The sequence below is a fragment of the Styela clava genome, chromosome 7 (assembly GCF_964204865.1).
Source record: "Styela clava chromosome 7, kaStyClav1.hap1.2, whole genome shotgun sequence".
NCBI classification, from domain to species: Eukaryota; Metazoa; Chordata; class Ascidiacea; order Stolidobranchia; family Styelidae; genus Styela; species Styela clava.
Window position 1 is genome coordinate 12,969,927 of NC_135256.1, and position 13,376 is coordinate 12,983,302.

Genomic DNA, 13,376 nt, shown 5'->3' on the forward strand with positions numbered 1-13,376 from the left:
TATAATGTAAACTTATTACTCAAAAATTATTTAGTAAAAAAATTCAATTTTATATTCATTCATAAATTTTATAAATAAATATATAATAGTATTTATAAATTACCTAGACTGTTAGAATGGTATGAATTACCATAAACGAAATTTGATTCGCGACAATATATTGTCTACCCCAGCGGTTCCCAAAGGGTGCGCCGCGGCGTTCTTTCTTTCAATAAATTCATTTCATCTCTCTTTATAGTTTACTTTTTGTTAGGTAGTGTCTGCTTCTATTGTTACGTACACTATAGATAGACTGTTTGCTGCAATTTCGCGAGCTGCAGTTCATTTATCTGCTGAACATAATTTAGCGAACATGAGTGATTTTTTCGCATTTCAAAGGAAAATCAGGGAGAGATGAGGACATTTTGCCTTTATTCCTTAGGCCTGTTTACAAACTTTAAAAAGCATAAAGTACACATTAACGATCAAAAAATTGAGTTTCATTTAAACGTTGCATGTGAGTTTTTCCCCTGATAATTTGACGCCGCACGAACAAAAAGTTTGGGAACCACTAGTCTACTCTAATAAACATTTCAATTTGTATAACCTTCTCTGTTCATCCTCTGATTACCAATATTGGCGAATAATAAATATTTATTTATATTAATATGACTGACACTGAAGGAATGCTGTTTACGTAAAAACGGCAATTGATTTAATTACGCAAATATTAGAGAATATTCCAGATTTGTGATAATTTATTTTAATCGTTAACATAGTCACATCAAACGATTATAATATTTCGACCCGTAAATAAGAATTCATATATACGTCATTTGCGACCGGCCGTAGATGTATTATTTTCGAAATAATGGTTCTCTGCATGGTCACATCAGAATAAAACTTCTTGAAAAATCAATTCTGTCCGGCAATCAATCAAACCCACGGCTTTTACGCAACTATAGACTATTGTTTACGTAATTAAAATATACTGATGTCCATTTGCAAGCTGTGTTTGCGTAACCATAACTGGGCCTGCGTAGCAACAATAGTACAATAACGATTTACAGTTTTTCTCTCGTTTTGGTTCTCTCGATTTAGTTCTTTATAATATTGGTTTTCACCTATTCTTAAAGCTAATTTGTCATTGTAATTTCTGCGACTTTTTTCAGCCGGAAACGCGTAAAACAATAATCAATAAGCAAGCCCTTTAGACAAAAATAAAACCAACTATTCAATAGTCTAATATCGGACCGATGGGCAGAAGCGAGGGCCAACTTACGGTAAAGAAATTGCGCTTTCCATCAGTTTTTTTATGAGAGGGAGGGGGGATTCACACAATAACGTAATATACGACCATGTTGTCAAAGTACTGAAATGTTGGACTAAATAATTATTGTGCTGTTGTGGAAACAATTTGAAATGTTTTGCTATTAGTAAGTTTTATACAGCAATTTATGTGATTTAATGTTTGTTTTCTTATATCTCATCGTAAATGTATAATGGATATTGAGCTCAGAAATCGCAAATATCTCTGTTTATAAATGCGGTTTATTATTATTGTTACTACCACTATTACTGTTACTACTACTTAGTGAACTTTGCATATAAAATTGAGTAATCTTGGCTATATATCATTTTATGAATAGCGTATTGTGAATATAGATAACTTTTCGTCGTTTTAGTTATTTATATGTGATCGCTATATTTAGGTTTATCTGGAAGTTGGTGAATTTTATACCAATTACTAATAAACAGACGGCCATTTTGGTGAAAATTACATCAAAGAACCGATTAATAAAAAGAATAAAAAATATCAGGACCAGAATAAAGAAACTCACTTTAATATATAGTATTAGGGTGAGAAGGAAGCAGATTAAACATAAAATGTATTTCACATTTATTGCGAGTATTCCTGATCTGGTGAGCGTTTAACAAAATTTCCGGAGTGTTCAAAACAATTGGCACAATAACGAGGTTGGTCGTCATGGGTATTCACCTAAAATTTCCTCATGCATTTCAAGTGATTTGATTGCCATATAAATTTTAGTAATGTAATGGTGATGATATCACATTGATAGTAATAACAGGCATAGATCAATGTCTTATAAAAAGTTTTGAACTTGTAATACGGCCCAAATGTCATAAACGTTAGAACAATACGTTTATCTTTGCAAACGTCTGAAATAAATGCCAAGCACGAGTTAATGTAATACATGTCAAAAATATTGTTCGTGATCCCGGTGACCTTTCGATCTATTACTGGGCCAATCATAGCTGTTTTACAAGTTCTTACGTATGGATAGTGAACTTGAGGTCTACAACCTAGAATAAATCAGCATTGGGATTGAGGAACTACGTTTATAGTAGACTTAATTATTTTTTTAGGTATAAAAGTACTTGAAAACAGTAACAAACGTAACTCTGTACGAGATATCTTGAAATAAAATTGGGGAAAAGTGAACATAAATTTAGTCCTTAAAAACAAATACGCCTTTCGTTCAATTCTATCGTTAAGTGGAAAAATGATTGGAAAAAGGAAGAAATGACCAAACTGCATGTGTGTGCATATTGACATATGTGATGAATTACATTGAACGTTGGCAACGTTGAAACTGCGTCACGTCACGATATTGTTGTAAATTTATTAGCAGACTACGCTTAGACTGAGTTAGGCAATGAAATAGGATATCTAAGAACTGTCGATGTAACGTATGCCGTATTGTTTGTTGTTGCATTACAATGTGAGCCTAGCGCAATTATGGAATAATCAATCGGAATTTCGGAAATTGTTTGTGCGTTCGTTGCGTTGCGATGACGCTAAATTTCTAAGTATGGGTATGAAGCTATGCGGTTCTCGATACTAAACTACAGCCATTGTAAGTATATATATTAAATACAACAGATCCGAGCTCAGCTTAGATTTTTGCAAAAATTATAGAAATGAAAAAAATTTGCATTTTATTCAGACGTAAAATGAAAGTATTCTGTTTCAAATATTTGGAAACAGAGTCTAGTATCACTCAGTCAGTAGATAATATGTCCCTAACCCCGTTATCGTCGTTGTTAGATAACTGCGATTCAGACGATATCCTTTTTGCTGATCGATATTACATTTCTTTACATGGCACTTTTGTAAAACTGAAGCTTAGTGACTGGACCGCTAAACATAAATTTCACTAAGTTTCTATGTTTTTGTATACAATTAATACAAAAATTACTTTTGATAAATTAATGTTATTATCGAGGAATTTCAATTGAGCAAATTCAACTAAGAATCAGTTTGTTGTCTAGTCAGATAAGAACGACAGTTAGGAGTATGTGCCATAAACATGCTCGACTATACGGCCATACTTTGTAATGATAAATAGTATATCAAGCTCATTTATTAATTTCAAATTCAATGTATATAAAAAATGTAATTCAGGCCTAACATTATAATGCAAATGAAATTTATTTCGTAGCATTCGAAACTGAACCGATGATGAGCATCCAAACGATAAAACCGACCCTTACTCGCATAAAATATTTATCGGAAAGAGAGTGTTCGTATTATCCAACGGCGATACTTTACAGAGATTAGTAATAAACTTTTTTGAGTTGAAATCAAGGCACGAATCGAAAAGAAAACACCGATGAAAATCGTTTTAAGCTTAAATTTGATATTTACCCTGAATATAATTAGTTTTTGATAGAGAATCGAGGTGTGTATAGCTAAATCTAAATATTAAAAGCAGTTGTTGAACTGTTTGGCGCATAATCACTATCATTATCTTAGTTGAGTGTTAACGTTTTTTTATTACCCAATGTATCAACGGTTGTTTATCTCAGCATCGAAATTTTTATGGGATATTTAAATAATTTAGATCAATATTCTTTGGTGTTTCTACAATGATATATTATCACCACAGCCTCATTAATCTTTAAAATTAAATTTATTTTTTTTAATTTTTCATTCCTGCGCGAAAGCATATGTGAGGGAGGGTATATATAGTTCGCTGTAAAACAGGTATATTACTTTTAATTAAATATTAAACAAAATATAAATGTTAATGTTTTTGTACTGGCGGAAGTTTATTTGAAAATAGAAATTCAACAAGGTTATATAGCAGTAAGTTTCATTACGTTTCGGTGCTTTATTTCCAGTTTAAATCGAAAATGAGAAAAAATCATTAATCTAAACACCTATCAATTACGGCTGCGATTTTCTTCGTTGATTTCCCTTTGCTTTAGCGCTGGATGAGTATTATTATCATCTCGATTCTCACTATTTCCAAGAAATCTAATGAAGTCGTCTAATGTGATCTTAAGTCTATGAACTTATTTCATATGATCATTTTCTGCGACAATTCATCATTGCATGACTTTAATCTTCACACGAACATAGTCAATCAATTTGACACGAGTTTTTCATTTATTTTGCAGTTCATCGTAGAAAATTGATATGTTCATGTTCTTGCACTGATAGATTTGTTGGTGATTTATTAGGTTGTTTGTTCATATATTTGAATATTTAGAATTTTTCAAATATTCCTCGGCAATTCATTTAAATTGTAATTAATTTAAATCAATCCAATCAATCTTGTTGCACAATTACTAAATATATTGGATTTTCCTGCTAAAACAGATTGTCTTAGGCATGTAATGTTTATACCAAGATACAACACCCTTGGCCTCCATAGGTTAGATTATTTTTTTGTTTATTCCGTGAAATCCTTTTTGTAACAGTTTATGGACTATATTATTTCGAGTCAATATTAACAATATTTTATTTTATATGTGCTGGCAGAATCTTAGTTCGTTTAGCATTTTTTCCAGTAGGGAAATCACGTTAAATTGTATAAAAGTCATTGATTTTTATGGAATATATTAAATTATCAAGAGTTAATAAAGTTATCTCACAACCTTCTATGTAAACGAGGAATCACGACGATCCCATGAAGTTTTTATCTTAAGGACAGAAATAGGTTAGGAATGAAAAAACGTCTGGAAATAACGCAGTCGTGACTACATAGCATTCACAGTTCGTATTTTATTAAGAAGTTGATCGACACTATTAAAAATTTCATGAAATTATTCGATTTCCGTATATGGATTTTAAGTTATTCAAACCAGTGACAAAACTAGCATTTTTTCAAAAGGCTAGTTCAATATGTGCTTATTTTAAATTATTTTTGGATGATGGAAATTGTATAATCAATACGCAAATGACAATTTTCATAAATTATATAAGAAAAGAAATACTAAAATAAACTGGAGAAACGTTAAAGTATTATTACAAATATTTAGACGGCTTGGATATTTAAAAACAATTGAAGCACTAAGAAATTTTCTAAGATAATAATCTATATAATAAATATATATTATGGTATTGATCACGACACTCTGTAGTTCGGAATTATTTCCAAAACCTCCAGTATTTCCCTTTGAATGAAACTCATCAATTACAAAGAAATTGGAAGTTCATTCGGTCAAAAGTTGAACTTGGCGAATATATATGGAAATGTAAAGTCTATACTAATGAACAATTTATTATTGATTTCCGAAAATAGTGAAAAAAAGAGGCATTTTGTAAATTCTGGCTTATAAATAATTATGGCTATATTAATTGCAAAAAATAAGAAACCATCGAGTTTAATTTTAATATAGGAAATAGAAACTATTTATCATTAGTACAGCAAAATGCATGCAGTGAGCCAATATTTATTAATAAAATTGATGACTTTATAGTTGGCAAATACGTGTAATTGGGCGGTAATTGGTTTGCGCCAAAAGCGTGCCTGACGTCCGACATATTTCAAACTGCGTCAAGCTTTACACGCAATTTCAACGACGCACTATAAGCTCGTAAATGGCGATATATAAAGATTCGATGAAGAAACACATTGGGTTCATTTGTTTTTATGAAATATTTTCCATTCAAAAAGTTCTTTTGGAAACATTTCAGAAACAATCGAAAACTTCACTCAATGTGCGGATGTGAACTATGAGTGACAGACTAAAAATAGTAAGGTTTATTTTACCATACACCATTATGTTCAGGAGATATTAGTAGATAGTGTTTAAAAAGTTTGCTTTTCAAAAAGTAGTGTTTAGTTAAAGTTATACCACGGTTATAATATATGGATGGTATAGTTACATGTCGTTAATAAACATTGCTTTACATTGTAAAGATAAATAAGATATATGCCACGTATACATTAGTCACTTGTATCAAAACTCAATTTTAAATCTAAACCAAAAAGACAGAAAGAACCTGGACAACAACTCCATGCTACATATTACAAATAATAAAATGTATTTTGACGAATATCTACAAGAGAAACTCGCATCGAATTTTTGTGTTTCGTTATTTTTATTTTTCAAACGATTTTATTTCCAGATGATATTACATTATCGTGAATACTGAAATATGAGATTAATAACTTTGTACTTAGCTTTTCCATTTATACTTGTGGTGTTTGCTGTTGTAACTGAGGGCAACAAGAACGAAACCTGTGTACCAACACCCGGTGAGCAATTTAATGTTTCAAAATAATGTATACTTCAATATGTTAGAATACGTAACGCAGTCTCCCCATTACTTGGCATCACATTAGTTGTACAGTCGTATTTTAGTCATTAGCGAAGTTGAATTAGATGAGCATCGGCTAGTTTCAATCGTTACAACCAACCATTTGAAGGGATTTATTTTTTTTCTTTATCGGATTTTGAACGGTATCGTCATTGATAGAGTCAGGCTCGAAGTTACATGGAATGGGAGTCCGAGTCACAAATGGAAAATGCCCAATTCAAGACTATACTTCATACTGAGAGTTGTGAGAATATCGACTGATTTATATATGATTTTGTTTCTCCAGGTTCGAAGTATGTATTTTGCGGTCAGATGAGAAAGACACCCAAGAAGGCGCGAGAAATATGTAAAAGAATTGGAGGCAATCTGGCAAGTATAAATTCTGACGACGATCAGAGAGATGTGGAAAAAGCAATGGGATCAAAACCAAATTGTGATAAGTAAGGTTTTTAGATCAAAAGTTATAATGAAACATATTATTGAATTTAATCTGAGATGAGAAGTCGTCTTATTTTCTTTCAAGTTTGTCTTCTTGTTTCAATGTCTGTTTTGATATGATGAATGCTCATGATGAACTACTGAAATGAATCCATTTTGGATGGTTTGACTGGCAAATGGTTTTAAATATAAAGCGGTTATATGCTGCAATATGCGAAACGATTGTTGTTTTTTGTAAAAATACAGTTATAAATTAAGAAATACTGATATATTTCATTTGCATTGTTTGAGACAACACCTTCTTCTGAATCACTTCACTTGAAAAGCAGAAATTTCGATTAAAATGGCTGATCGTTATCTACTGTAGCCGCTATATAATCAAATACAAATTTTATTCAGACTTGGCGGTGGTTCGCGCGACCTCGTATATATTGGCCTAAGCGACAGAGAAGACGATGGTAAATGGATATGGGAAAATGGGAAACCTTTGCTGAAAACCGGATTTACAAATTGGTTCAAACAGACCGGATTTTGTAAACAGCAACCAAACGGGAACTGTGTGAGAGGTGGAAAAATCATTCCCGATCAAGATTACACCGCAATACAACGTTGTGAAGGAATTTCGTATGGACGTTGGTTTGACGTAATCGGCGATAGAGCACATGCATTTATATGTGAAATTACGGGTGTGTTCAATGTTTTCTTCATAAGAAGATGGTGTTTTATATATATGTATATATTTCTAGGAAACGTAAACTGAAGCACATAAGATTATGATTCCCCGATCTCTCGCATCGACCTAAACTTCGCAGTCAAAAGGAACTAAAATTTATATTATATGTATGGAATTGTCGATATTAATTCTCGCATAGCTCATTAACTTAATATTATATATCAATATATATATTTAGTAATTTTTATAAGAAAAAGTTTTATTTTCTCGTCACAGAACATAGCAAAAATGACAATAAAGCAGGATATGATATTTTTTCAACAACTGAACCACAAACTCAATCACGTTATTTTCAAAGTTCTGGAACTATGTCCAGATCATATGAGACATCAGTCAGCGTTAGATATTTTAATCATACTAAAGAATCCAGCATCCCTCTTTATGTTTCACCGACAACTTCTCAACAAACAAAGAAATCAGGTAATAAAATATTATCTGTATATATTGAAATTTACCATGACAAAATATCTAACTTAGTACTCAGTATTCAACAAATTGTACTGTTTGTATCGTTCTAATATTTAACGTTTACTAGTTCCAATGGGATCTATTGGTGTAAAGTTCATTTTTTGAAGTGAGCCAACTAATAAAAAACTGAAATATCTTCTGAATACCAGTGGTATTATTCCTCTGGTATCATATTAATCTACTGAGAGGTGCGGCGATAGGAATCCATTATATCGAGAACAAACAGAACACATCAAATGCAATCGAATAAATAGAAAAATATGAATAAATAGAAAATTTCTGTATCACTGTAACATGATTATGTTCAGCATTTCAAATGGGTGCCGATAACAGAAGAAATTTAGAAACAACAAGCGTAATAATCGATCAAAAACCAAGAGACGCAGAAGATAGAAAATTGAATAGCAGACCAAACGTTGCCTCTACACATGACATGCCGGTCTCTGGAAGATCGTCTCCTGACCATATAAGCCCAACTACTTATTTCTCAAAAATTGATGATGAAAAAGGTTTGATGGACAAATTTTTTTTTCTTTTTGATAAAATATACAACATATGAAATTCTCAAATATTTTAACATGTTTTTTTTTTTTATATTTAGTATTTGAAGTCAGTTATAGAAGGATTTTAAATTTTGATAACTCGAAAACTTCCATCGATAAAAGAACAGATGCTACACCCGGAAGTTCTGTAAAGAATTCAAAAAATTCAGTGGAAAGCGGAAATAGTTTTGAATCATCGTCTACTACCGCCAGTACCCAGCAAACGACCTCTTTTGGTGAAACTAACAATGAAGGTGCCATTCATTTTTTAAATATATATCGATATAAAATGTCATTTTTTTTTTTGATAAAATATACAACATACGGAATTCTCAAATATTTCAACATATTTCTTTTTTATATTTAGTAACTGGAGTCGGTAATAGAAGGATTATAATTTTTGATAACTCAAAAACTTCCATCGATAAAAAAACAGATGCTACACCCAGAAGTTCTGTACAAAATTCAAAAAATTCAGTGGAAAGCGGAAATAATTTTGAATCATCGTCTACTACCGTCAGTACCCGGCAAACGACCTCTTTTAGTGAAACCAACAATGAAGGTGCCATTCATTTTTTAAATATATATCGATATAAAATGTCGATTTCAAACAATGTATTTTGATAGTCTTTTTTTACTTTTCTGCGCACTTCTCTATTTTATATTTTTAAAATTCATTGAAAATAAATTTAGTTTCATTGTTTCAGTGACAAATATTGAATAGCCTCATGTAATTCCCTCATGAATATTCTATTTTCGGAAACAAGGATTTCTATTATTTTAGCGTCATGTCACTAACTAACAGGGCGTAAACTTTTAAAATATAAAATTCCCTCGAAATGATGGCAGACATATACTATAATAAGGATAAATTACGTAAAGAATTATTTATCTATTTCCCCTGGCTCGTTTAGAACCTCCACCAAGTGGGGGTCACAAAACGTAACGTTGGAAACATCACGAAATACAAATTGTGACATCAAAATACCAGGAAAATGCGAGCAAAAGCCCAACGCCTCGTTGCATACCCAAGATCAACCGCCCAGTAACCATATTTTTCATTTTACAGAAACTAAACAACCTGATAACGCGATACAATTTTCTACTCCTAATGTAGGAAATACTGAACAAGCAGGAGGTGACAGTCATGTTGGAAAATCTGAAGGATCAGTGGAAGACATGTTGGAGTGCCTCATCCTGAGCTTACAGACTGATGAAATGTCCAGAGATCTTTTCAGCAAAAGATGCCCTGGGTCATCCACTCGATTCATATTGAATTCAAATCCTATTGAAATTTTCGAAGAAACTGTTGCCCTCCCGTTTGCTAAATTGATAATGAAAAGCAATATCAATAGCCCAATCAGCGCTAAAACACCAGGAATAGACATGACAATAACTCCTGTACGTCAGATGCAGAGATCATCAGATTTACACGTCAGTTTTACATCAGAGGAAAGTTGCAAAACTTGCGATTCAGTAACGGTGGATGGAAGCGATTTCTACCAAGAAGATCGCAGCGCCGTCCTGGTGAGCGCCATACTAAAAAAGAATTTGCTGAAGTCTAGCGGTGTTTATGATTATAAATACGTCAAAGAAAAGGGTAAAAGAAATTCTTACTACAACACCGCAGATTTTTTTGAAGAATCTACTTCTGTTATGTCTGTTACCCTTTTTGTGAGCAACAAAACGAAAGACGGAGATTCTGTATCGCCCCTTAGTGTGTCAACTTCTATGGTGTTTGACATAAGAAACGACACTTCTGAAGTTTTGTTTCAAAATCAGGGAAGACAGGTGATCAGTGCGAATCGTAAATGTGTGTTTTATAGCAATGCAGAAAAAGCTTGGTCAGATTATGGATGTACAACAATATATTCCAACGACGGAGGGGTGCGTTGTGAAAGTAACCACACAACAATATTTGCGGTGATGGTTTCCATTCGGAGTTTTGAATTGCCAGCTTGGTTGAAAATCTTTCTTCTGTTTATAGAAATCATTGGTATCGTGTTTCTTTGTACAACACTATGTGTATTGATTTGGTTGCGACGGAATCTAAGAAAAGATCGAGTGCTAACGCAAATAAATCTTACACTTTCATTGATTCTTCTCCACGTATCTATGCTCATTGCAGGGCAGGTTCATCGCATTGAAGGATTATGTGTAACGATGACACTACTCTCCCATTTTTTCTTAATATCTTCGGCAATGTGGATGATTAACGAAGGATGGGTGTTGTATAAGAAAACATGCGGATCTGCTCTCAATTTTGACATCACTAAGCTACGACGATGGCTTTTGTTGACGGGTTGGATTATCCCTCTCCTATACGTACTAATTTGTTTAGGTATTGGATTAGGACTTGAGATTTATATAGATACATCAAAAGGATACCAAGCTACGGTCGAGAGACAAAATCAAATTGAAAAAGTGAACAAGTATGATCGGTGCTGGCTCGGCACAGAAACCCTGATGGTTCTCTCTTCAATTGTACCTCTCTCCCTGGCCTTGATAGTCAGTGTGTATTTCATAGTTCGTGTGTCACGGGTAATTTGGTTCATGAATGTACATTCACGTGACATGAGACCTTCTGATGCAGCTGCCAAACGAGAACCTCTTCAAGCAACTCTCCGCGCAGTTGCTCTTCTTCTACCAGTGTTAGGAATTCCGTGGATTCTCGCTTTCTTTGTCAATATACCTGGGGCAGAGGTCGCATTTGCTGCAATACACGGCGTGGCCAATGGACTGCAAGGCGTGTTTTTATTTGCAATATATATTGTAACGAATGGCGAAGCTAGAACGACTGCGAAACGACGGGTTTCCAGAAAATCGATGTCGTCTTCACTCAGTTTCAGCTTCTCTGTATCATCTTCTGCTCTTTCAGTCAAGAAAGGAAAATCGCATAAAGGAAAGTCTGGAACATACAGCGAAAACCATACAACAGAAACTGGCAATGACTCGTAATACTTATTTCTAATATTGACTTCTACCTCTAGATATTTTTTTATTTCGATTAAAATTTGATACAGGCTGATGAAAGTCTGATTAAAAAGAAAATGCAAACAGTCTCCGGTGTACGTATGTACACTAACTTTAGAGCAATAGCATACAGACACACACCAGTAAAACAGCTGGAAAAAAACTGTAAATGAACTGTAAAATTTTCACGTTACAGAATTGAAAATTATACACAACTGGAAAGAAAAGACGAAAAATTGTTTACATTATACTATAAAGAGTTATTACAATGCTCTATGAAAACATTGTCTGGTATTATTCAGTTGTTTTAAAAGTACTGTTAATATTTGTATATATGATGTACAGATTTACTTCTCATTGCATTCGTTTGTCTCATTTAATTTTTTGTCATTCGTGAAAAACATCTAACCAATCGTGATTGGGATTGTTAAGAAATATATTTCAATAAATAACAAGCGTTTTGTGATATTTATGACATCTATATAAATAAGAACCGAATAAAGAGGCGGCGAGACGTACAGACTCATTGCAAGATATTTTATCCAAGAACCGCCAAAAACAGCAAGTAGTTTTGACATTAGCGGACTTGAGGCAGTTGGTGTTTCCAGTAGAATTTGTTTGTTTGCATTATTGACGGCTTTTCCCGAAAGCTACTGAAACTAAGAATAACTGTGTCTGTATGACGGGTAATTTGGTTCATGAATGTACATTCACGTGACATGAGACCTTCTGATGCAGCTGCCAAACGAGAACCTCTTCAAGCAACTCTCCGCGCAGTTGCTCTTCTTCTACCAGTGTTAGGAATTCCGTGGATTCTCGCTTTCTTTGTCAATATACCTGGGGCAGAGGTCGCATTTGCTGCAATACACGGCGTGGCCAATGGACTGCAAGGCGTGTTTTTATTTGCAATATATATTGTAACGAATGGCGAAGCTAGAACGTCTGCGAAACGACGGGTTTCCAGAAAATCGATGTCGTCTTCACTCAGTTTCAGCTTCTCTGTATCATCTTCTGCTCTTTCAGTCAAGAAAGGAAAATCGCATAAAGGAAAGTCTGGAACATACAGCGAAAACCATACAACAGAAACTGGCAATGACTCGTAATACTTATTTCTAATATTGACTTCTACCTCTAGATATTTTTTTATTTCGATTAAAATTTGATACAGGCTGATGAAAGTCTGATTAAAAAGAAAATGCAAACAGTCTCCGGTGTACGTATGTACACTAACTTTAGAGCAATAGCATACAGACACATACAAGTAAAACAGCTGGAAAAAAAACTGTAAATGAACTGTAAAATTTTCACGTTACAGAATTGAAAATTATACACAACTGGAAAGAAAAGACGAAAAATTGTTTACATTATATATAAAGAGTTATTACAATGCTCTATGAAAACATTGTCTGGTATTATTCAGTTGTTTTAAAAGTACTGTTAATATTTGTATATATGATGTACAGATTTACTTCTCATTGCATTCGTTTGTCTCATTTAATTTTTTGTCATTCGTGAAAAACATCTAACCAATCGTGATTGGGATTGTTAAGAAATATATTTCAATAAATAACAAGCGTTTTGTGATATTTATGACATCTATATAAATAAGAACCGAATAAAGAGGCGGCGAGACGTATAGACTCATTGCAAGATATTTTATCCAAGAACC

At 33.1% G+C, this 13,376-nt stretch overlaps 1 protein-coding gene across 1 annotated transcript; it reads left to right on the forward strand.

The window, feature by feature from the left end:
* The first annotated feature begins 6,369 nt into the window (after positions 1-6,369).
* LOC120328885 (uncharacterized) lies at positions 6,370-12,153 on the forward strand. Its single transcript, XM_039395448.2, has 8 exons — positions 6,370-6,491; positions 6,840-6,993; positions 7,391-7,677; positions 7,941-8,144; positions 8,501-8,701; positions 8,794-8,988; positions 9,102-9,296; positions 9,804-12,153. Exons 1-8 carry the CDS (start codon positions 6,392-6,394, stop codon positions 11,690-11,692), a joined length of 3,225 nt encoding a protein of 1,074 aa, XP_039251382.2. The 5' UTR covers positions 6,370-6,391; the 3' UTR covers positions 11,693-12,153.
* The last annotated feature ends 1,223 nt before the right edge of the window (positions 12,154-13,376 follow it).

What these genes read in the sequence shown, in the direction of transcription:
- LOC120328885 (XM_039395448.2), top strand. Translation starts at nt 6,392, where the DNA reads ATGAGATTAATAACTTTGTACTTAGCTTTTCCATTTATACTTGTGGTG. An exon ending in ATTTATATGTGAAATTACGG is followed by an intron (nt 7,678 to 7,940) that starts GTGTGTTCAATG and finishes TTCTCGTCACAG; the next exon opens with AACATAGCAAAAATGACAAT. An exon ending in TGGTGAAACTAACAATGAAG is followed by an intron (nt 8,989 to 9,101) that starts GTGCCATTCATT and finishes TTTTATATTTAG; the next exon opens with TAACTGGAGTCGGTAATAGA.